The sequence below is a fragment of the Argopecten irradians genome, chromosome 2 (genome assembly GCF_041381155.1).
Source record: "Argopecten irradians isolate NY chromosome 2, Ai_NY, whole genome shotgun sequence".
In the NCBI taxonomy this organism is placed as follows: domain Eukaryota; kingdom Metazoa; phylum Mollusca; class Bivalvia; order Pectinida; family Pectinidae; genus Argopecten; species Argopecten irradians.
In genome coordinates this window covers 20,333,316-20,360,443 of record NC_091135.1, presented here as the reverse complement: position 1 = coordinate 20,360,443, position 27,128 = coordinate 20,333,316, and the positions used below count along the sequence as shown (strand labels likewise).

General features: G+C 34.3%; 1 protein-coding gene across 2 annotated transcripts in view; it reads right to left on the bottom strand.

Moving 5' to 3' along the window:
• LOC138314771 (adenylate cyclase type 5-like) overlaps positions 1 to 27,128 on the bottom strand; it is a 57,808-nt gene that overhangs the window by 27,051 nt on the left and 3,629 nt on the right. For both annotated transcript variants that reach the window (XM_069255294.1, XM_069255293.1), the window contains exons 2-4: positions 12,705 to 13,589; positions 9,340 to 9,489; positions 7,790 to 7,911 (exon numbers count right to left, since the gene is read on the bottom strand). In XM_069255294.1, the coding sequence (XP_069111395.1) occupies positions 7,790 to 7,911; positions 9,340 to 9,489; positions 12,705 to 13,502 (1,070 nt within the window). In that variant the 5' untranslated portion in view covers positions 13,503 to 13,589. The remainder of the gene's footprint in view (positions 1 to 7,789; positions 7,912 to 9,339; positions 9,490 to 12,704; positions 13,590 to 27,128) is intronic.

Here is a 27,128-nt window from a genome sequence, read left to right as displayed (position 1 = left end):
ACACTAACTAAGGAACCAATAAATACATCACACTAACTGAGACACCAATAAATACATCACACTAACTCAGACATCAATAAATACATCACACTAACTAAGGAACCAATAAATACATCACACTAACTGAGGCACCAATAAATACATCACACTAACTGAGACACCAATAAATACATCACACTAACTGTGGCACCAATAAATACATCACACTAACTGAGACACCAATAAATACATCACACTAACTGAGACACCAATAAATACATCACACTAACTGAGACACCAATAAATACATCACACTAACTGAGACACCAATAAATACACAACACTAACTGAGACACCAATAAATAAGTCACACTAACTGAGACACCAATAAATACATCACACTAACTGAGACACCAATAAATACATCACACTAACTGAGACACCAATAAATACATCACACTAACTCAGACATCAATAAATACATCACACTAACTGAGACACCAATAAATACATCACACTAACTGAGACACCAATAAATACATCACACTAACTGAGACACCAATAAATACATCACACTAACTCAGACATCAATAAATACATCACAATAACTGAGACACAAATAAATACACAACACTAACTGAGACACCAATAAATACATCACACTAACTGAGACACCAATAAATACATCACACTAACTGAGACACCAATAAATACATCACACTAACTGAGACACCAATAAATACATCACACTAACTGAGGCACCAATAAATACATCACACTAACTGAGACACCAATAAATACATCACACTAACTGAGACACCAATAAATACATCACACTAACTGAGACACCAATAAATACATCACACTAACTGAGACACCAATAAATACATCACACTAACTCAGACATCAATAAATACATCACACTAACTAAGGAACCAATAAATACATCACACTAAATCAGAAACCAATAAATACATCACACTTACTGAGACACCAATAAATACATCACACTAACTGTGGCACCAATAAATACATCACACTAACTCAGACATCAATAAATACATCACACTAACTAAGGAACCAATAAATACATCACACTAACTGAGGCACCAATAAATACATCACACTAACTGAGACACCAATAAATACATCAAACTAACTGAGGCACCAATAAATACATTACACTAACTCAAACACCAATAAATACACAACACTAACTGAGACACCGATAAATACATCATATGAACTGCGGCACCAATAAATACATCATATTCACTGAGGAACCAGTAAATACATCACACTAACTGAGGAACCAATAATTACATCACACTAACTGAGACACCAATAAATACACAACACTAACTGAGACACCAATAAATACATCACACTAACTGAGACACCAATAAATACATCACAATAACCAAGAAATACATCACAATAACTGAGACACCAATAAATACACAACACTAACTGAGACACCAATAAATACATCATAATAACTGAGACACCAATAAATACATCACACTAACTGAGACACCAATAAATACATCACACTAATTGAGACACCAATAAATACATCACACTAACTGTGGCACCAATAAATACATCACACTAACTTAGACACCAATAAATACATCACACTAACTGAGGCACCATAAATACATTACACTGACTGAGACACCAATAAATACATCACACTAACTGAGGCACCAAGAAATACATCACAATAACTGAGACACCTTATGAGTAAATAATCATATCATCCCTCAGCCGCCTACCTATCATGGTTTATAGGAATTATCATTATTGACCGTAAAAATGTTCACCTTCCTACGCTTATCAATTACAAAGGTAATCCTATTGTCATTGGTTCAATTTGATGAATTCTTTTAATTATCTAAACTGAACTCTAATTCAGATTTCATTTGTATTTTTATATTTGTAGATTTTTAACCATTTCAATGATATTTTTATATCTCAGAAACACAAGAGATGAAGGAAGGGAAGACAAATTGTTGACTTGTGCTTATTCCTGTCAGCGAACTCAGGTCACTCAAATCACCTAGCCAAACAGTGTATTTTATACACCCTTCACATATCACAACTGTACACAGTTATAACATAGAGCCTTTGATTTATCCATACCCCCCCCCCCCCCCACATATCACGACTGTACACAGTTATAACATAGAGCCTTTGATTTATCCATACCCACCCGCCACCCCCTTCACATATCACGACTGTACACAGTTATAACATAGAGCCTTTGATTTATCCATACCCACCCGCCACCCCCTTCACATATCACGACTGTACACAGTTATAACATAGAGCCTTTGATTTATCCATACCCACCCGCCAACCCCTTCACATATCACGACTGTACACAGTTATAACATAGAGCCTTTGATTTATCCATACCCCCCCCCCCCCTTCACATATCACGACTGTACACAGTTATAACATAGAGCCTTTGATTTATCCATACCCCCCCGCCCCCCCTTCACATATCACGACTGTACACAGTTATAACATAGAGCCTTTGATTTATCCATACCCACCCCCCCCCTTCACATATCACGACTGTACACAGTTATAACATAGAGCCTTTGATTTATCCATACCCCCCACCCCCTTCACATATCACAACTGTACACAGTTATAACATAGAGCCTTTGATTTATCCATACCCCCGCCTCCCTTCACATATCACAACCGTACACAGTTATAACATAGAGCCTTTGATTTATCCATACCCCCACCCCCCTTCAGATATCACAACCGTACACAGTTATAACATAGAGCCTTTGATTTATCCATACCCCCACCCCCCTTCACATATCACGACTGTACACAGTTATAACATAGAGCCTTTGATTTATCCATACCCACCCGCCACCCCCTTCACATATCACAACTGTACACAGTTATAACATAGAGCCTTTGATTTATCCATACCCACCCGCCACCCCTTCACATATCACAACTGTACACAGTTATAACATAGAGCCTTTGATTTATCCATACCCCCCCCTTCACATATCACGACTGTACACAGTTATAACATAGAGCCTTCAATTTATCCATACCCCCCACTCCCCTTCACATATCACAAACTGTACACAGTTATAACATAGAGCCTTCGATTTATCAATACCCCCCACCCCCCTTCACATATCACAACTGTACACAGTTATAACATAGAGCCATTGATTTATCAATACCCCCCCCCCCCCCTCACATATCACAACTGTACAGTTATAACATAGAGCCTTCGATTTATCCATACCCCCCACCCCCCTTCACATATCACAACTGTACACAGTTATAACATAGAGCCTTCGATTTATCCCTGTGCACACCTCCACCACAATGTAAACACACGACAGATGGTAGGAGGCTAACCACCATTGACAGAGAGCATTAAAATTCTCCATCACACTCCTTAACAACACGAACCAGTTAAAATGACAAGGAAGTGAGACGCTAATTTAAAATCAGATATTACACATCCTATTTATTGTATAACTCATGTTATCTTACTGTTAGCTGTTTTATTTATACCTCAGCTGCTGAAGTGATGAAAATAAATCTGACGTTTTAAGGGTACTGTTATGCCACGATGACAGAGTGGTAAAGATGTGATGACACCTCTGAGTCACAAGTTCGAATCCAATGTGAGGTAGTTGCCAGATCCTGATCTTAAATGTTAATCCAAACCAAGTTATATAAGCTGTTTATTTTATATATTAACAGCAATTGTTACTAGCATCAAAACTTTTTTTTTTGGTTACATCTTAAAATATTGAACTCTTGAACAATAATGTCTGGTTGGAATGCTAAAAGATAAAGTAACCTCCCCGTAAATTCTCAAGTTATACATGAGGAGAAGAAATTGTTGTCTCTACAATCTGAGTATTAAGTATGCTACATACTGCAAAGCAACCACATGATCTGAGACACATGATCACAGACATCAAGGTATCAGTAATTTAAGGTCAATATTATACAGGCCAGGTGCCATTGATCTTCTACTTCATTAGCTCCATCATCAGGTCTTACAGAGTATCACATCGAGCTTACATCATACAAAACCAGAACTATATACAGATAATGCAGTTTCAAGATCGTACCTAGTACAGATACACCGCCTGTTGTTGTAACTAACTCTATCACGATCAGCTTTTATTGGAAAGTGTAAAATTGTGCCGTCATTAAATGTGTCCTTAAAAGACTTAGTAGTGTGTTATAATTAATTTTCATCCTTACATAATGATATGGTTTGTGGCTTTGTATGACATGAGGCCTTTAAGTGTTCAGTGTCAGATGATTATGATCTATGGTTTGTGGGGTCAGTAGCTGACTAACCAGCACTATTTTTTACTTTCCTTTCACTAATAAAACCACAGGTATCCCGGAGTCAGCTGTTCATCAGCTACTACAGAGACACTACCTTAGTACAGCCAGGCATGGACTTTATTTCTGAAACGTACATTTATAAAATGTATCATAACCATGGATTCTATGATCTTGATGTGACGAAACATTAATCATGGACCATTTTTAATAATCAAATGTTCAGAATTGATCAAAACAATATAAGAATTATCATTTCTTTTTCTTGTGTTTTGGGTCCTTTTCTTACATTTCCACATGTACTCAGACACACTGAGAGTAGTTAACTTACTTTGCACCTTTAAAGGATATCCTTGATTAAGGAGTTGTATCAAAACCACAAAGTAATATGTTCATTTAAGGATATCCTTGATTTAGGAGTTGTATCAAAGCCACAATGTAATGTGTTCATTTAAGGATATCCTTGATTTAGGAGTTGTATCAAAACCACAAAGTAATATGTTCATTTAAGGATATCCTTGATTTAGGAGTTGTATCAAAGCCACAATGTAATGTGTTCATTTAAGGATATCCTTGATTTAGGAGTTGTATCAAAACCACAAAGTAATATGTTCATTTAAGGATATCCTTGATTTAGGAGTTGTATCAAAACTACAAGGTAATATGTTCATTTCAGGATATCCTTGATATAGGACTTGTATCAAAATCACAAAGTAATATGTTTAATTAGGGGTATCCTTGATTTAGGAGTTGTATCAAAACCACAAAGTAATATGTTCATTTAAGGATATCCTTGATTTAGGAGTTGTATCAAAACCACAAAGTAATATGTTCATTTAAGGATATCCTTGATTTAGGAGTTGTATCAAAACCACAAAGTAATATGTTCATTTAAGGATATCCTTGATATAGGAGTTGTATCAAAACCACAAAGTAATATGTTCAATTAAGGATATCCTTGATTTAGAAGTTGTATCAAAACCACAAAGTAATATGTTCATTTCAGGATATCCTTGATTTAGAAGTTGTATCAAAACCACCATGTAATGTGTTCATTTCAGGATATCCTTGATTTACGAGTTGTATCAAAACCACAAAGTAATATGTTCATTTAAGGATATCCTTGATATAGGAGTTGTATCAAAACCACAAAGTAATATGTTCATTTAAGGATATCCTTGATTTAGGAGTTGTATCAAAACCACAAAGTAATATGTTCATTTAAGGATATCCTTGATTTAGGAGTTGTATCAAAACCACAAAGTAATATGTTCATTTAAGGATATCCTTGATATAGGAGTTGTATCAAAACCACAAAGTAATATGTTCATTTAAGGATATCCTTGATTAAGGAGTTGTATCAAAGCCACAAAGTAATATGTTCATTTCAGGATATCCTTGATTTAGGAGTTGTATCAAAACCACAAAGTAATATGTTCATTTAAGGATATCCTTGATATAGGAGTTGTATCAAAACCACAAAGTAATATGTTCATTTCAGGATATCCTTGATTAAGGACTTGTATCAAAACCACAAAGTAATATGTTCATTTAAGGATATCCTTGATTTAGGAGTTGTATCAAAACCACAAAGTAATATGTTCATTTAAGGATATCCTTGATTTAGGAGTTGTATCAAAACCACAAAGTAATATGTTCATTTAAGGATATCCTTGATATAGGAGTTGTATCAAAACCACAATGTAATATGTTCATTTCAGGATATCCTTGATTTAGGAGTTGTATCAAAACCACAAAGTAATATGTTCATTTAAGGATATCCTTGATATAGGACTTGTATCAAAACCACAAAGTAATATGTTCATTTAAGGATATCCTTGATTTAGGAGTTGTATCAAAACCACAAAGTAATATGTTCATTTAAGGATATCCTTGATTAAGGAGTTGTATCAAAGCCACAAAGTAATATGTTCATTTAAGGATATCCTTGATATAGGAGTTGTATCAAAACCACAAAGTAATATGTTCATTTCAGGATATCCTTGATTTAGGAGTTGTATCAAAACCACAAAGTAATATGTTCATTTAAGGATATCCTTGATTTAGGAGTTGTATCAAAACCACAAAGTAATATGTTCATTTAAGGATATCCTTGATTTAGGACTTGTATCAAAACCACAAAGTAAGATTTCATTTAAGGATATCCTTGATTTAGGACTTGTATCAAAACCACAAAGTAATATGTTCATTTAAGGATATCCTTGATTTAGGAGTTGTATCAAAACCACAAAGTAATATGTTCATTTCAGGATATCCTTGATTAAGGAGTTGTATCAAAACCACAAAGTAATATGTTCATTTAAGGATATCCTTGATTTAGGACTTGTATCAAAACCACAAAGTAATATGTTCATTTAAGGATATCCTTGATTAAGGACTTGTATCAAAGCCAGAGTTTACAAAGAATAAATCCAGCATTCTACTGCCAGTTTATGGCTGTTATACCCTGTGTTGGGCATAAACATTACACATATGTACATATCGTACTAGGCACTGAAACGTCACAAAAGAAATATTCACAGATTATGTAGTAATTGTTCTTATGTAAAATATAGAAAATTTTTAGAAACTTTATTAATACACCCCTGTATTTGTTTGAGATATTCTACTTCAAAGGTTGGAACAGACCATTGTAAAATTTTCAAAGGCAAATTATTTAATTTTGACACATAAATGACCGGTAAAATATCAAATACTTTATCAATGTTGTTTGGTTAATCTGCTAAAAACTGAATTGCATGCTAGAAACCCATGGATAATATAAATTCTGAGACAATTACAGCCGTACTTAAAAATACTCAGTTCCTGACACTGAATTTATACAGCTTCAATTCTATAAAAATCATTTGTCAATACAAACATGAACAACGCTTTTAACATTTGCAAGCTGACAGCTCAACTTTAAGGATTTCTCCATCAAAGTGGATTGTACACTTGAACTGTTGCACGATCTTTCATGACCACTTAGTATCAGCATATTAAAGGACACCTGCTTACCGGGTATCTCGAATAACAGTGTCTATTTGTTATACATAACTAAGCCCCGAGCAGACCCTACAAGTTTAAATTAGACATTTTAATTACTTTTAGTTAAAGTGTTAAAATCCAAAATGCTAACCAGCAAAGGTTGGAAGTTCATTTCTTTGATTTTGATAACTTTGGTCACAATCATTTCTTACCTAATTTTGGTGAATCAGAATTAAAAAAAAATATATTCAAAATGCTTCTCAAAATAGTAAAATAATGTTTTAATATTAACAATCATATTTTAGATGTTCCTTTGGGAATGGGTCTCACCCTTAGAATGTCTGGCCAAAGTCAACAGGACATGATTTGTAACTTGATCTCGTTGATTTATGAGTAATATTACCAACATAATACTGATTCATTGGTGAATTATTTTTGTATGAAGAATACAAGATCATGACCCTACCTCACATTTTCATGGCGTTGAATGTAGATCTTATGAAACATAGTATCCTTTGGTTTCCCAGCAATGTCTGCTTTCATCTCCATGGCAACGTGCCGAGGCAATACTGATAGTAAAAGCCGTTCCTAGAAAAATACAAATTTTAATATGATTATAAATTTTGTTTGTTAACAATTTTGCATATAAATCTTCAGCATAACATGAGATCTTATTATTTTTCTAGACAGAATTTAAGAAAGATACATTCTAAATTGACATTCTATCAAAACTTGATAGAGGTCAAAGAGTGACCTGTAAGAGACCAATGAAAAATTAATTGTGAATTAAAGAGTGAAGTATGAAAGTCGAACTGTAGGAAGGAAAGAAACTATAGTAGGACAAAGATCATGTATAGATTTATAAACATTGATCCAAAGTGAAATTCAGAGTCCCCTTCACTTTAGTTATAACTCCATTTTACAACACATGATAGGCAATATTATATGTCCTAATTACTATGTGGTAAGAACCATTGCTGTCCACAATCTACCTAAAACATATATATGAAATACTGGCTCATTCTCCCATGAACTATGGCCCTGTGGAGAACTTTTCATAACACACATTAAAATAACAATAATGATGTCATGTCACAAGTAGATATGATGTCATAGTTAAGATGTCACAGGTAGATATGATGTCATAGTTGTAACCCTGGTCAATACTAGCCACAATATATCGCTTGACTAGAGAGAACTTCTCTTTAGCTCGATCGGTTGAGCGTCAGACTAGTAATCCAGAGGTCCCGAGTTCGATCCCTGGCAGAGGCAGGTATTAAATTTATTGTTAATCCTGCACCCTGTTACATTGGCGCCCACGTAGGGACTCGGGAATGATACTTCACGATACCTGCGAAGGAATCGTTGTGACCCCTGGAAACTCGAGGACGAGTTGATTCCTGGAGGGGGAGTATGTAACCCTGGTCAATACTAGCCGCAATATATCGCTCGGCTAGAGAGAACTTCTCTTTAGCTCGAACGGTTGAGCGTCAGACTAGTAATCCAGAGGTCCCGAGTTCGATCCCTGGCAGAGGCAGGTATTAAATTTATTGTAAATCCTGCACCCTGTTACATAGTTAAGATGTCACAGGAAGATATGATGTCATAGTTAAGATGGCACAGATAGATATGATGTCATAGTTAAGATGGCAAAAAGTCTGACTGCCTTGGTACGTGTAGGTGGAAATGTCACATCCGAGTCAGATTTCACCCATGTAGTGTATTCTTATTATAATACCGTGTTCATGATGAATAGAATCTTACACCTGTACCAGGTCTCTTGGCCTTTTGGTTATTCAGCCAAACACATTGAAATAGTTAGCAAACAGGCATTTGAAGAGCAAGATAATTAATTTTAACAAAATTGTTAGTCTGTAATTACAGCATTTACAGGATTAATATCAGATTTCTGTGCCTCGCTCCGTTGTTAAGAATACATTACTAAAAGCTTTCAGTCTATTTGACCCTCGTGGGTCTGTTATAACAGAGGATATCTGGTCTTTTCTCACTGCCTACCTGTTCTTGGTTCTCACGTTGGGTAGTTAACCTCGCCTCTATACATTTGCGAGTCTCTAAGAACGCCTGGCGCTGGGCCACCTCCGTTGGATAATGTGTGAATACCCCAGCAACATTCGCACAAATAAATACAAAGGAATTAGCAACAACCTGAAAATGTAAACAATAAAAAACAATGTTAATAACAGTTAGCAAATATTATAAATAAAGTGGGTTGGCGGAGGTATCCAATGTCCTAAAGGTGGTTGGTGAAGGTTCGGTGAAGGAATCCAAGGTGAATACAAGAAGTATTCAACAGTGTTCCATAGAAAATAGTAGATGATAAATGGAAATGAGATGTAGCATAAACAAAAGATTTTGTACAAAAATGATTTCTTTTGTTGACATGTTTCAGATGGTTAGGACATCCGTCGTCAGAACAGTCTGGAATACTTGGTGTTGATGCTTCATCCCATTTCTATTTGTCAGTTTAAGTAAACACTGAAATATATATATATTTTTAAGTCCCAATATGTGTAACTAGCTGCAAAAAGCTAACTTAAATTTGACCCTGATATAGATTCAATCTGTAGATGTAGTTAAAATCAAGCTATTAATACTGATTATGATTTCTTAGTAGCTTTGGTACAGCAGTTGTTGAAACTCGATGCTTGTTAACATGCCTTCATTTTAAACTGGTCACCATAGAAGTTACGATCATTGCCGAATGGAAGTCAGAAAGTTCCTGACCCATTCCAATGAGAATTTGGGAAGATTTCACATAGTGATGTTGTGCTCTCTCACAAATGATGTTACTATGTCATCCAACTTTGGGACCCAATTGAGTTAAGTTCAATTTATTTGAATTTTAGATAAAAAGTTTTGAATCGTTACTGCCCACCTTAACTTCTATTTAGTCTTATTTCTGTATGGTTTAATTTTTCAACAGGATTTTTTTTTCAGAATTCTTCTGAATCATAACAAATTCCAGCAGATATGTTTATTTGGACTTCTACCACAAAAGGCGGTGTTAATCAACTCTCAGGGTATCCAATACCGATGCAATACCGATTAATAATTTGTTTATACCACTCGTGGTATCAACTTTGTATGCATTCTGATTGGCTGACACGATGAACTTTGACCGAAATATGTCTTTCTCAGTGTTGTGTCATCATTTGTCAACGTCATCAGTAATCGAGTAACGTCATGCTATGCTGTGATCGCTGCTTGACGCCAAATCTGCTGTTGCATAGCATACTTATCCTCGTCGTATTTCTATTGGCTAGAAGTGTATATAATTGTTGTAGAAACAGGTTACATGACTCCTGGTTGTTGGATATGGAATTTATTCCACACTCCTAAGTTTTTTTTTGAAATTTTTAAAAGACACTCGCTAAAGCTCGTGTCTTTTGTAACTTTTAAAAAATAACTCACTCCTGTGGAATAAATTCCATATACAACAACCACTAATTGTATAACCTCTATTTACGTAATCACTTTAATATTAACCTTGCTTTGATAAGAGATTCCATTAACAAATAAATTTTTGAGAAAAACAAATTAAAACCGAAGTGTATCAGACCTACCACAAAGAGGAGGAGTACATATATATACATGATCATGTACAACGCCATCTTTCTCAATCCCCAACCCCAACTCCATCACCCACATCCCTACACCCCAACTCCCTCACCCAAATCCCCACACCCCAACCCCCACAATACACAGTACACATACACTGTATGTACATACATATCTGTAGACATAAAGTTATAACACTAACTGACATGGGGAGCAGACTCGTTCACCATTATGAAATATGTGTATAGACTTTACATGAATGCCTGTCATATAATGGCGACAGTAAATCAATCTAATGATTGATCAAATCCTTTATCTACGAAATTATAAATTTTCATTATTCAATTAGCAATTTGATTAGTAATCAGTCACTAATTAAATGCCAATCTGACTGATTAACCTGGAAATCAATATCTAATAACTGTATCACATTTAAACAATTAAATAAAAAAAGTCATTCAAATGCAATATGATAATCACAATAATTTGATTAATTTTCTTTCTTTTTCTATATGTGGATGAAAACCAAATGCCCCAAGAAAAATAATCATTTTACACTCAGCACCTGATGACAAATGACCTACACGAGTGGCCATGATGATACAGTGTATGTTGTAATGCCTATCACATGATCATCACATGTATATATGGCCCCCTCCCTCATTTAGACCCAGCAACTCCCCTAACCTCCACCCCAACCGGCACCACCAACCAAACCCCAACCCCAAGTCCTATATCATGACTTACAATCAAACCAGTGAGGTTAAAATGACTTTTGATGTAACTTGTGTTAATTCATGTAAGTTTTAAAGGTTCAGTCGCAGTTTTATCAGCATGGAGTTAAATCTGGGAATGGAACATGTTAAAATCTGTGAAAATGATCCTGATTTGAACATTTCTGTCCTATTTCCTCAGAACATGACTGTAATACAGAAGGGATTAGGAGATTACTTAGGAGTTGAGAGGAGAGATTGAAATCATTATTGATTCTGTCCAATTTAATCTCTCCTAAATAGAAAAATTCTCGATTGTCCAGTCGATTCAATCACAGAAAAACACTGACGGTGCATTAACGAGAGAGACTCTCTCTTTCCAACCAGAAAATAAAGCTTAGAAGAGTTCAGCGAGTCTGTTATTGTCAGTTACTAATTTTGCAAGTTTTGACTTATTATATCCTAAGTAATTCACCTTATCAAATTAAGTAGTGTAATAAATTCCTTGTAATTCATTAAGTATGACATTGCAATAACTTGTACAGTATCTGTGTTAATAGAACAATAATCAGGCCACACAATCAATAAGTCAGGATGTATTAATCTATTACTACTGAAACCAACTGCAATAATCGTATATAGTAATGATTCACTGAATACCTGGTCAATTCTATGAAAGCCGCATAATAAAGCAGAAATTTTCATTTCAAACAAGAACATTTGTAACAAAGCGTTATCCTAATAATGAAGACAATAATTAATCATACTGCGATTTGAGGTTTACTTTATACCATAATTTTTTGTAAATTTTTTTTCAATCTATAATCACCATGGATACTCATTGGGTTGGAGATGGTTATTATAGTTATTCTTAAACATTTTTTCTTTTAAAGGAACCAATTTTCGATAAATCTAAATTTGAAAAGGTATTTAGGAAGGTTATTTATTTTAAAGGACTTTAACTTTCATTTTGATTGTATTCAATGTCAATCCATCAAGTAAATAATCATCATTGTGATGTGACTTTTACTTACTCCCAGAAAAATGATCCTGAAACTAAAATCTAGGAATACTCCTGTAACTTCTTACCTGCTTCCACAGAAAGACATCAGAGTGATTTTTAGCAACTGAACAGATGATCTGGAGAACAGACATCCCCACCCCGCTGACGACCGCCAACCTCATTCTGATCGGAAGGAGGGTGTAGAGCATATAAATGAAGATGATCGTGCTCCAAGCAGAATCAGTTGCAGATGATGGGTCGGTATCTAGGCACATAAGAACAACAAACTCACATAGTAGCACCAAATTAATATAACAAATCACGACCATTTGCTGCTGGAAAAAGGTCCCACGGTTACACACGATTTCCAGCACCACAAACGTCACAAGGGCAATTCCTAAGTTCACTCCCCTTGCTGGTAAGGTGGCGCCCCCTATGTAGTAAGAAATTATAGACAGAACACACGTTACACAAAAAAGAGCCATTAAAATGGATAAGTTGGTTTGATTTAACTTAAAGAAGTACTTCTGGAAAAGCCACTCCAGTTGGATGTCTTTGAAGCGTTTTGATTTGAACACACTAATGATAGCATCCACATCCAGGAACTGTTTATTTGCCAAGTTGTCGTCGGAGACAATCGGGAGAACTTTGGATGACTTTTTTACTTGTTCTTGCTGCTCTTTGTATTTTTCGCGAGCTCGGTCCCAGGCTGATTTCCGTGTACTTGAGTTCGCTGTGCCTGGCCTTGAGCTTCCAGGGGAGGTTATTTTGAGATCACCGCTTTTATTTCCAACGAGAAAAACATTTCCGTTTTCCTTGATGTTTGAAGGCGGAACAGTCATATTTTGAGGTAGAACCTTACTACTGCGAGGCGTCTTGGCCATGATGGTGAACACGAGCTTATCCTTTTATGGTTTCATAATAGCTTTTCTTTATTCCTTCATAATGGAATTATTTTCTTCTATCCCATTCTGAAATTTAAAAACAAACAGTATTAATTTCTATCTTCAAAGTCTTCAATATCATTTACATCTGTTAGCTAAGACAAGGCATTATTACAAAGAATCGTACCCTAACTTTATATATTCATGGATAGCCAGCATCCTGGCACTTCTCATTGAATGTGTAAAATGATCTGAAAGGGTTAACCTTTGACCTTTGGATGATGTCTGACCTAAGTGAGATAAAACCTTTATAATCAACTCCTGAAGTCACAATAACAGCCATTTTGTTTTCTTGAAAATTGTTATAATCAAACAAAGTAGGAAAGGCCCCTACATAAGAATGGTATGAGTAATCTGTCTTGTTGATAGTGGTAGCAGAATTTAACTGCCAATTGCGTGCATATACATTTGATATTCATGTTTTGTACCAAAATATGTTTCTATGTTTTAGGAACAAATGTTCATATTGTATGAGAAACAATAAAACAAGTCAAAGAAGGTTTTATGAGTGTGAGGCTAGAAGAACAATGAAAATAGCAAAGTTAAAACAACCCAGGTTTCATTAATCCCATGTATAGTATGAAAAATGAAAGCTTAAACAGACTGGGATTTTATGGTATGCATCTCTCAAGGTAAAAATTCCATTTAATGATCCTTGACCCCTTAATTTAAATATACAGTTTATTACATATAACTCAAAAACACATTCCTTTCCACATATCTAGAGTAGAAAAAGTAGCCGTTTGTTTTGTATCTGATTCCTGTCATGCTACCACAATCTCAATGTTACCCATACATATTGTGACAAAAACCGAACCCGGGTGCAGTATTTTTAAGCATTCCTAGGTAGCGGGCATGTAGTACCCAGCACCCAGGTCTCAGTTTCTGTCTATATCCGTAGGTTAGGACTACAAGTCTCAACGATTGCTTATCCGGAAATAACCCGGTATAATAATAGACTCAAGTATTTAAAGTTAAAGAAAATATTATATAACTGAAAAGGTCACAACATGTGATAAATAATAATCACAATCTCTTTAAGTCCAGAAATCTCACAGAGGCTAAAAGCCATACGCTTGAAAATTATATGAGAGTCTTTCGTTTCACATCCCACAGAGGCTAAGAGTCGCACTTTTGAAACTAATAAGAGTTTTTCATATGACATCTCACAGAGGCTAAGAGCCATACTTTTGAAAATTATATGAGAGTCTTTCGTTTAACATCCCACAGAGGCTAAGAGCCGCACTTTTGAAAATTATGAGAGTCTTTCATTTGGCATCTCACAGAGGCTAAGAGCTGCACTCTTGAAACTTATGAGAGTCTTTCATTTGACATCTCACAGAGGCTAAAAACTGCGCTCTTGAAACTTCTGATAGTCTTTCATTTGTCATCTCACAGAGGCTAAGAGCTGCACTCTTGAAACTTATGAGAGTCTTTCATTTGACATCTCACAGAGGCTAAGAGCTGCACTCTTGAAACTTATGAGAGTCTTTCATTTGACATCTCACAGAGGCTAAGAGCCGTACTCTTGAAACTTATGGGAGTCTTTCATTTGGCATCTCACAGAGGCTAAGAGCTGCACTCTTGAAACTTATGAGTTTTTCGTTTGACATCTCACAGAGGCTAAGAGCTGCACTCTTGAAACTTATGAGAGTCTTTCATTTGACATCTCACAGAGGCTAAGAGCTGCGCTCTTGAAACTTATGAGAGTCTTTCGCTTGACATCTCACAGAGGCTAAGAGCTGCGCTCTTGAAACTTATGAGAGTCTTTCGCTTGAAATCTTACAGAGGCTAAAAGCCGCACTATTGAAACTTATGAGAGTCTTTAATTTGACATCTCACAGAGGCTAAGAGCCGTTCTCTTGAAACTTATGGGAGTCATTCTGTTCAGCCTGTCATACTGAATACACATACGTTGTAACAACGATAACTCGTAAAATATGTGAGTGTCTAATCCTAACCTATTTGAAATAACCAAATTCCGTCTGTGACCGCTCGCTGGTACCGGTGAAACAGAAGTAGCAAGGCCCTCTGTATACAATTATCCAAGAATATTATGCTTGGAGATGTCAGTCAGTAGGCTTATCAATTATCAGGTGAAAATATTAACTAAGGACGAGTACCGTAGGTTTATTAGCACATCTGTTAATATTAAGGAGTACCAATGAGCATATCAATATATGGACGTTTTATTGGCCCCTAATCACATCTTGATAACATAAAACAACACGAGCTCCAAATGTTAGGTTCATTTAGATCTGGATCATTTCAGGAGAAAAGCCAGTGAACTCGAAGAAAAACCACTGACCTACAGTCAGTACCTGGTAACGGCTCCAAGTCAGTTTTGCAATCTGGAGGTGGAGGACTAATGGTAATATTGTGGGTTTGTTTAGTTTAACGTCCTATTAACAACCAGGGTCATGTAAGGATGTGCCAGATTTATTGGTGGAACCCGGAGATAATCACCGACCAGCGGTCAGTACCTAGCAACTACCCCACATGGGATTCGAACTCGTGACCCAGATGTCTCCAGCTTGTGATAATATGCTGAGACATCTTAACCAATCGGCAGTGGCCCCCAAATGATGGTGATATGTCAAACCACCAGAACCACTTGGTTATCACAGTAACACAATCCCATAATTCTTCTGGAGTTCACCCCTTGATATCATAAGGTTACCCACCATTTTACCCAAGTCCCTTAGGAAGCCTTTATATGTTGATTCAATTGGAATCCATTCAGAACCCCAAGACTACAAAACTAAATTCACATAGAGTTTGTTCAGAATCTTAATTGGTTTTACAAGGCTTCTTTTTCATTCAGCTAAAGCTTTATTTCAAAAACTGGAGACCATTTCAAAACCATTTCCTGAAACAATCTTAAAACCTGCTCTACAATTTAGCCCCATTCTGTCACACCACCGTATATCTCACTTGTTTGTGTTATTTCATCCACAGGATTGATATGATCTATAAATCATTTTCAGTCAAACCTGTCTGTAAAGGTCATTCAATAGACAAGGAAGAAGTGGTCTCTATAGCCAAGTGGTCTTTATACACAGGTCACATTGTGTTATAAATGCCTGTTTGGTACCCTAATAAAGTGGTCTTAAATAAACAGGTGGTCTTTATACAGAGGTGGTCAATGTGTCAGGTTTCATTTACTAGTAGATTTAAATTTATTTATTTCCAATTCAACAGACCAAAAGGTCAAATTATAGATTGGATAACAAATGAATACATTCAACATGAATATAAAATATCACAGATAAGTACTAGGTAAAAGAGAGACAGAAAGCCTAATGTTTCACTGCAATTGTCTGATGTGTTTGAAAAATACAATACATGTACATCCCATTTTAAAGTATTCTAAAGCAATACAATACATGTACATCCCATTTTAAAGTATTCTAAAGCAATACAATACATGTACATCCCATTTTAAAGTATTCGAAAGCAATACAATACATGTACATCCCATTTTAAAGTATTCTAAAGCAATACAATACATGTACATCCCATTTTAAAGTATTCTCAAGCAATACAATACATGTACATCCCATTTTAAAGTATTCTTAAGCAATACAATACATGTAGATCCCATTTTAAAGTATTCTAAAGCCAGCATAATCAGCTTGAGTACCCGACACAAAAAAACTTTAAAATTCCTGGTAACATTAAAGGCCCCCAGTATATTTTGATGCTGCATACGTACCACAGAGATCATTCTACACTACAGGTATATACATCTTGTAAGGATGTGATGAATGGCAACTGTCGAAATTTTATGGAAAATTTATCAACAGGATTAATGAGACTTTAAATAGAACCTGCATAAAAAGACATGTAATAGGAAGAAACCTGCAAAATGACATGAATTATTTAGATTGAGATAGACATTTAAATGTATTCTGCTTGAAAGTTATGCATTGCCATGCATACATTTTGTAGCAGGTAGCAGAAAAATGGAGTTAAATAGACACGATTTGTGACAACACCATAAATGGCCTTTATGAGGCAGAGGAAGGTTAACATTTAGTTAGGTTACTTTGAGATGTCATTTTAACAGCTACATATGACATAAATGTATCAGAATCACAGTTGACAAAAAAAAACCAGGAGCTTCAAATAAAGCCAGTCATTAAATATCAATTTCCTCTACAGAGCCCCTTATCACTACTGACCAAAGAAAACCAATACTGATTCTGATCTGATGCTTTCATTGCTTTATAACAGGTTACAATTTAAAGGATAATTTGAAATTGGACGCTAAAGCATGTTGTCAAGTCTATTTGGGACAATACAATATTACCATATTGGCCCAGATATGCATCCCTTCCTTACCACTAATAAAAGCACTGTAAATCATTGGGATCAGCCACATTGTGTGTTATATAATATACTGGAATGACAAGCTTTACTCCAGAATAGGAATATAATTTTCTCACAAATCATATGCAGTCATGATTTTTCCCCCTTAATAAACATACTCTTTTTCACAGTACAAATTTCTCATAAATTCTTTTACAAATTTTCAGCCTCTTGGCCATACTTTTTTCAACTCCTACAACTTGCCTGTGTCATTTAAATGATTTACAATCAACCCTGTGTAATGAGACACCCCAAGGGACACAAAAATGTGTCTTATTAGACAGGTGTCTTAATATAGAGGCTACCATAGGATCGCAATACCACAATATACACTTAATTACTGTGAATATTGAAACAAACAAAAATACTGGGCTTAAAGATGCTCCATCGCCGACAGAGCATAAATGATATTCATCATTTGAACAATAATTGGTGGTTAATCGTGTATAATTAACACAAAAAACAATATAAAATAATTTTCTTCGCCTTTGGTGCATGCGCAATCAGCACTTCATTCCATATAGGATATACCGTAGTGGCACAGAATTTTTTCGGGATGCAATTAATTATTTTTTATATTTTCAACGTGAAGTAAAATTATAAGCTCAAACTTTTCAATGGTGGTAATGGTCTAAAGTAATTAACTTTTGTAACTGAAGAAAAATACTAAATCGTCTGCTCCTGTAAAATACCATTTGTCAGCGGTGGAGCATCTTTAACTGAATATACCACATATATATTGAAAAACATTGAACATATATTTTTTATAATTGAACATATATATATTTGATCACATATGTAAAAAAAATATTGAACATATATTTTTATTTATTGAATATATATGTATTTTTGAATTTTTCAACTTTGTCTTACCATAATCGATTCAGCATTTAATATTCACTAGTGTGACTAGATCAACATCTTCTTTCAGCTCTTTTTTTCTTTACCCTTGATAAATTAACTTATTTTGAGTTAGATTGTTCTATAAATGGAAGAACAGTATTTGATACTATGTGGATTTGAAATGCCCTGTAACCTTGGATATAAGGGACCAAAATAAAGATACAGTGTATTGGTTTTCAAATTTTCTAGCTAGATACATATATATCCATGTAAAAATCTTAACCATTTGTAGCTATATATCACTTAAGTTATTTAATAATTAATAACGTTCATCCACTACTGATAATTTATGGTTACAAAACAGACCTTGAGGAAATGAAGCTACATTAATTTGATGTAATCTTAGCCTTTGAAATGTACTTTAATTTACATCAATATGAATCCTATATACAGTGTATATATCCTTGTTACCTACAGCTGAACTGGTTTCATCCAATCAGCAATAATTCAGCTAATATTGAAACAAAATATCATTCTAGATAGATTTTTTATTGCAATTAATCAACACAAATTTAAAAGTAAGATAAAGTCAATTTCAGGTAATTAAGTAGTGGAGAAAGTTCAAAGTTACATGACATTATCTTCAGTTAATTAATCAGTACTCAAATCCTAATATAGCCAAAAAGTATTTTCTATCAGGTAAACCAAAGTCCTATTTACCAGGTAATCCACTAACAACTGTATCATTTATCAGGTAAACCAAAGTCCTATTTACCAGGTAATCCACTAACAACTATATCATTTACCAGTAATAATATAAAGAGGATTGTTATTTGATGAATAATAGTTTATCCAATGAGGTGAAAATTTCGATATTTTTCACAAGTGCGAAGCATAGTTTCCACCTCACAAGATAGAATATAACTGTTATTCATCAAGAAACAAGGAATATTCTATTTATTACATTTTCTATTCTAAGACCCAACAAGGCCAACTGATATCAGTACAAGTCAAAAGTGATAAGTGAAAAACACCCACATATATTTTTACCATAAAACCTTATATTCAATTCACTTTGAAAAATATAATAAAAAAAAATTGCCAACTTTAATACATAATGTACATTATCAGTACTAAATTGAAATTATCATTACACAAAATACCTTCCTATTATAATCCATTGATTAAAATCTAATCAAGCTACATGAATTGATCAGGAAGCTTCACTTTGATATGTATGTCTTGTAACAGCTAAAACACATTGATGATTGGAACACGCTACTCAACCAGGTACCTTGTATATGCTGTAATAAAAGCATTACCTTGGAAACAGCCAGGTGAAACACATGTTCCAGTAAACATGTTAAGTGACCATGGAAATAAGAGTCCTTCATTATATTTGTCGAGAACATGTCCTTCATTGTGGTACTTATACAGTCATACTTAGAGATCCATAAACCAGAGACTTGGAAGGTCACCCAGAGATTGTGTCGACCAAGGCCGCTAGGTTACAGCTGGGTCTTACTATGTCAGGTGGGCAGCCCACACATTGCCTATTCCTATTGGATACTGGTCGGACTCTGGTCCTAAGCATCTTAAATCACTGATCAAATAATAGGAGATTTACTCTGTCGAGGCATCAACAGTGATTTCACAAGCCGAAGTAAAATGTCGGAGAACGTTCGACAGAAAGAGCTATTTTGTTCTGCCAGCATAGTGATAGCATAACATCAATGTTCATTATAAATATGACGTCACAACTAACTAACTGCAAAGTCATTTTGTCTATAGAAACATACATGACATATATATGTTATCACCTTGGCTACATGACTTAATGACGGGTGGAGTAATTGTGATAGATGAGATTCAATTGTTCATGCTTTGAGATATTAATTCATTGTCTTCATCAAAACCATCCTCAATGAATTATACATGTACACAATTTACATATACTTTTGATTCTATATGTCATGCTCAGGCAGTTGCTGCAGAAGCAAAGTGGTTAGAGTGTCTGACATTCTACCACTGACCTTTATATTGGAGAAAACCAAATTGTAAACAATATGTAGTTATTTTCTCATTTATCTTTTGTCACATTCTAAATTAATCAGCTGTGGTATTTGAGAACGTGGTATCATTCAATTTTGTCATGATTGTAGAAAATAACCAGCTATGAATTCCTGGTCCAAGGAATCTAAGAAAATGTAAATGTCCTTGTTTAAATGATCCAAAAATTAGCTACTGATGTCAGAGTTAAAAAAAAATCATCCAAGCCATATTCGGCAAGTGTAACACTTTTAAAAGTGAAACTTGTGATCTAATATTGTATTTTCTGTGATGATATAGTCAACTGTTTAAGCAATATGAGAGCTATTATATCTGTCTATACTCAATAAACAATAAAACAAAAAAGGATATGTAGGTTACATAATTCTGAAGAAACACCGATAGTGTTATTGAGTTGGGGACATGGGGTTACTCTACTCTGGATAGCAAAGTAAAATTTAAAAGATTCAAAATTTACTCTATCAATGAGGCAAACATAGATTTTATAACCTAACTTTGATTAAATCAATACTTCCAAAACTGTCATTTCATAATTAAATTCTAAGTTTTTATAGTCTATTTCTGCAATGCTAATTAAATGAACAATAGATAAATGACTACTTTGGAAATGATTATGATTGATAATGTCTTAATTCCCAATCCAATAAATATATATATGTATATATATATAAATTATTCCTTACCTCACCAAACATTTCCATTTGTATATGAGAGCTCAGGGGACACTCCACTTGTCTATCCATATATGCCTGGTGATCGGTATTTCACACCGTCCATGAACAGGTATTAATGATATCCCCGGTCATCACATATGCTCTATTGATTTTCAAGTAGCTATAATGTCTTATATTAACGCTGGAATGATGACAGAATGATAGACAACTCAACTCTGTCCAATATTGTGTGCAGTCCTACACTTAACCTCAATATGTAAATTCAACAAAGAAAATTTATTCTCTTTGAACATCAATTTAACGATAATAATGTGCAAAAAATAATAGCTATTCGAGTAACAGCCTTAAATCTTTCATAAAACTACGTCTTCATCTGCTAGGAATTTTATCATTTAGTTGTGTGTCATTGTTTTTGCAAGTTTTCTCCAATACATCTAAAAAATAATGCCTATTTTAATGGTACATCGTATTTCAAAACAGACATGACCTGTTTTCCAGAGTCAAGTGCTGGTAGGTAAAATTTGGGAAATTAAGATTGAATGTATGCAGTCACCCACAAAAAGACTAATTTTCTATAAATAGAACAAAAGTACACTCAATCCGAGAATAGTACATACGTGTCACACCTGCTAATTGATACTGGTGGAGTGATTTTATAAATTGACATTTGAGGAAAGATCATGATTTCCACAGGTAGCCATTTGATAGCCCTGCAGGTATCATAGACCCATGTATGTATCACAAGAGGCCCATTGGCCTTAACGGTCACCTGATATTTATTACAAATTAGCTATTTAATTTTCTAGCAAACTCAGATGTCTTTTGTTCATAACATTGGAACATACATCTAATAGGTCTACATACAAAGATTCATTTAGCTTGGTGCATATTTACTCACATTACCGTGTTCACAAGGTTCAATTATTATTGTAAAGGGCAATAACTCCATAAAGTTAGAGTAAAATCAAGCTTATTTTCAAACTTGTTGAGATATTTCCAATCTTAGTCTACATACATAGTTTCATTAAACTCGGTAAATATTTACTCTAGTTATCATGTTCACAAATTTCAATAATTGTAACTGCAAAGGGCAATTATTCCGTAAGTTAAGATCTGATCAGGTCAATTTGCGAACATGTGTGAGATCTTTCGAATTTTAGTCTAAATACAAAGATTCATGAAACTGAGTGCATATTTATTCAAGTTATTGTATTCATAATGTCCAATAATACTTATTAGTTCAAAGGGCAATAACTCCATAAATTATCGTCAGATCAAGCAGATTTTCAATCTCATTTCAGACATTCTAATGTTAGTCTTAATACAAAAATTCATTAAGCTCGGTTCATATTTAGTAAAGTCATCATGTTCACAAGATACAATAATTATTATTGTAAAGGGCATAACTCCATAAATTACCGTCGGACCGTTCAATCACATCCAAGATCTTTTCAATGTTATTCTTCATACAAAGTTTCATTAAGGTCAGTTGATATTTACTTAAGTTATCGCATTCACAAGGTCCAATAATAATTATAAGCGCAAAAGGCAATAACTCGGTAAATTACTGTCAAATCAAGCTGATTTTCAAACTCATCCGAGATCTTTCCAATGGTAGTGTCCATACAAAGTTTCATTCAGCCCGATTCATATTTACTAAAGATATCATGTTCACAAATTTCAATAATTGTAACTGCAAAGGGCAATTATTCCGTAAGTTAACCCTTAGGCTGCTGCAATGGTTTGTATAGTAATGGCTCTCAGTGCTGCATTAATTTTGTAAAATCCAGGGAAATGATAACTTAATTATAAATGATTATATCTTGAAAACTATTTGCATTATGTGAATAAAAGTTATATGAAAATTGTTTGTTATTGCCTGTAGTTTATATTGATGTTGTTTATTCCGCAAATATACTTCTCGTTAAGCATACAGGTAACAATACAGGTGACTAAAGGTAAAAATAATAGGTTGTATCAAATAATAACAAGAAAACTCAATTAAAATTATGAAATGAAACCAATTTAATAGAGTAACCTTAGTATTAAGAAGCATATGACTTCATTTGGTTATTAAGTCTTTGAAAAAATCCAGGTAAAAACTTCTAAAACTAATTAATATTCACAAACAAAATCTTGATAATTGTTCATGAAAGAAAGAAGCTAGTTTCCTGTTTAATTTCTGGTCTATCATCACATAGTGTATGCATTTGCATTATGCACCACATATTATCTCTATCTTAGACCAAGTTACCCTTAAAAGTATTGTTATAGCTCAGGTGAGTCCAGGTAAGTCATTTTCAGTCAGGTGAAAGTTAATTAGACAATATAACTAGAAAACGATCCTAAACAATTTCTGAAAAATTGTTTTTCAAATGCATCATGACTTGACCAACAGTGGTGTAAATCACTTAATCTGGATAAAACCCATAGCCGTTATCAACGTAAAAGAAACACCTGCATCTCATAAAACGTAATCCCAGTGTCATTTTTCGTTCATGTTTTCTTTCAACATGCCGGTCATTGACGGTAAACTTCGTGTAGATAATATAAACAAATTTGTGTGAACAACTATATTTTCTATATTGTAATCATCCAAAAATGCTTTTAAAAGCAACTAGTTTACATTTATTTGTGTTGTGCATTAATTTCAAGTTCAACTCGCCTGTGAAAGTCAATCTTGTCGTCTGTCAACACGGCAGCCGGCCGCGTGGGGGGCTGCCTCATGTTCTGTGTTGGCATCGGGCACACACTTATTTATAGGAGAAATTAAATTAATTTTGCCTTCTATTGGATCCCAATCTAAAGTATCTGACCCTTCAAATTTACTTTCAACTTCTGACACATCGCTAGCAAAGAACTGTTGTACACGTTCTTCATCACTTCGATCTATCGGAGCGGCCATTTTGACGAGTCAGTATACCATTCGAATTCCTCCACACCTGTGGTTATTTTTAGGGTATAATCCCGAGAATATCGAATGTAATTACACTAGAACCAATCGGAAGCATTCTACTTTCATTTTCAGTCATAATTTTAGCAACAGGAGGGAGATTTGACGATCGGACCGCCGGTTGAAAACTCGGAGTCAAAAAACGTCTTTTTACGCGTGTAGCACTGAGGGCCATTTAAACCAACGCGTATATAGTCGCGTGTAGCAGTCTAAGGGTTAAGATTGTTTGAACAGGAATTAAAACTCATGTGTGAGATCTTTCGAATTTTAGTCTAAATACAAAGATTCATGAAACTGAGTGCATATTTATTCAAGTTATTGTATTCATAATGTCCAATAATACTTATTAGTTCAAAGGGCAATAACTCCATAAATTATCGTCAGATCAAGCAGATTTTCAATCTCATTTCAGACATTCTAATGTTAGTCTTAATACAAAAATTCATTAAGCTCGGTTCATATTTAGTAAAGTAATCATGTTCACAAGATACAATAATTATTATTGTAAAGGGCAATAACTCCATAAATTACCGTCGGACCGTTCAATCACATCCAAGATCTTTTCAATGTTATTCTTCATACAAAGTTTCATTAAGGTCAGTTGATATTTACTTAAGTTATCGCATTCACAAGGTCCAATAATAATTATAAGCGCAAAAGGCAATAACTCGGTAAATTACTGTCAAATCAAGCTGATTTTCAAACTCATCCGAGATCTTTCCAATGGTAGTGTCCATACAAAGTTTCATTCAGCTCGATTCATATTTACTAAAGATATCATGTTCACAAATTTCAATAATTGTAACTGCAAAGGGCAATTATTCCGTAAGTTAAGATCTGATCAGGTCAATTTGCGAACATGTGTGAGATCTTTCGAATTTTAGTCTAAATACAAAGATTCATGAAACTGAGTGCATATTTATTCAAGTTATTGTATTCATAATGTCCAATAATACTTGTTAGTTCAAAGGGCAATAACTCCATAAATTATCGTCAGATCAAGCAGATTTTCAATCTCATTTCAGACATTCTAATGTTAGTCTTAATACAAAAATTCATTAAGCTCGGTTCATATTTAGTAAAGTAATCATGTTCACAAGATACAATAATTATTATTGTAAAGGGCAATAACTCCATAAATTACCGTCGGACCGTTCAATCACATCCAAGATCTTTTCAATGTTATTCTTCATACAAAGTTTCATTAAGGTCAGTTGATATTTACTTAAGTTATCACATTCACAAGGTCCAATAATAATTATAAGCGCAAAAGGCAATAACTCGGTAAATTACTGTCAAATCAAGCTGATTTTCAAACTCATCCGAGATCTTTCCAATGGTAGTGTCCATACAAAGTTTCATTCAGCTCGATTCATATTTACTAAAGATATCATGTTCACAAGGTCCAATAGTAATTATTAGTGCAAAGGGCAATAACTCAATAAGTAAAGATTGAATCAATTCGATTTTTGAACTTGCCCAAGATCTATCCAATGTTGGTCTACATACAAAGTTTCAATAAGCTTGGTTAATATTTACTCAAGTTATTGTTTTCATAGGTCCAATAATATTTTTATTGAAAAGCGCAATAACTACATTAATTATCGTCAAATCAAGCTGATTTCCAAACATGTCCAAGATATTTTCAATGTTTATTGTTAGTCTACATACAAAGTTTCATGAAGCTCAGTTCATATTTACTAAATTTATTTTGTTCAAAAGGTCCAATAATATATTTAGTGCAAAGGGCAATAACTCAATAAAGTAAAATTGAATCAGGTCGATTTTCACAACTTGTCCAAGATCTTTTCAATGTTAGTCTACATACAAAATAAATTTCATTAAACTCAGTTTATATTTATAAGAAAGTGATCATGTTCAAAAGGTCCAATAATAATTATTAGCGCAAAGGGTAATAACTCCGTAAATTACTATCGAATCAAGCTGATTTTCAAACTCATCTGAGATATTTCCAATGTTAGTTTACATACAAAGTTTCATTAAGCTTGGTTTATACTTACTCAAGTTATCACGTTCAAAAGGAAATGTTAACGGACATCGCATGACGCAGGAGGGACGACGACGGACAAAAGACTATCGCACAGACATCTTAACTCTACCGATTCAGGCGGAAGTCTACCGCTTTTGAGGCTGATATTCCGCCTAACGCTTTAATATCCAAATATTCCGATTTCCACTAAACATCTTCTTAATTTTCTTCTTCCAATTTCTGAATTTTTTATAGACGGGTTGAGGCACAGGCGTCTGCTTCTGGTTTGATAAAAATATAATAACCTATCCCTACTATATGAACAAGGTGAGACACTCCGATACTTCAACTGTTGAACGGAATTGGAACTCTTCAAGCGAGCAGTTGCAAAAAGCAATCTGATTGGTCAATTAATTTGATTAACCAATCAGATTGCAACTTGCAAAACTGCTTGCTTGAAAGATCAACTTCCGTTCCATAGTGGATATTTAAAAATAAAACCGGAAGCGAAGTTGATTGGCTGCTGTTGGCTCTACTAAATGTGTATACGGCGGCCATTACAAATGTGTGAAATAGAAGGGTCTCGGAAGTATTTCATTGTGCAGAGTTGTTTAATATGATAAATGGGATGTAACATGGGGGCAGTGGAGTATATAAGATCCCAA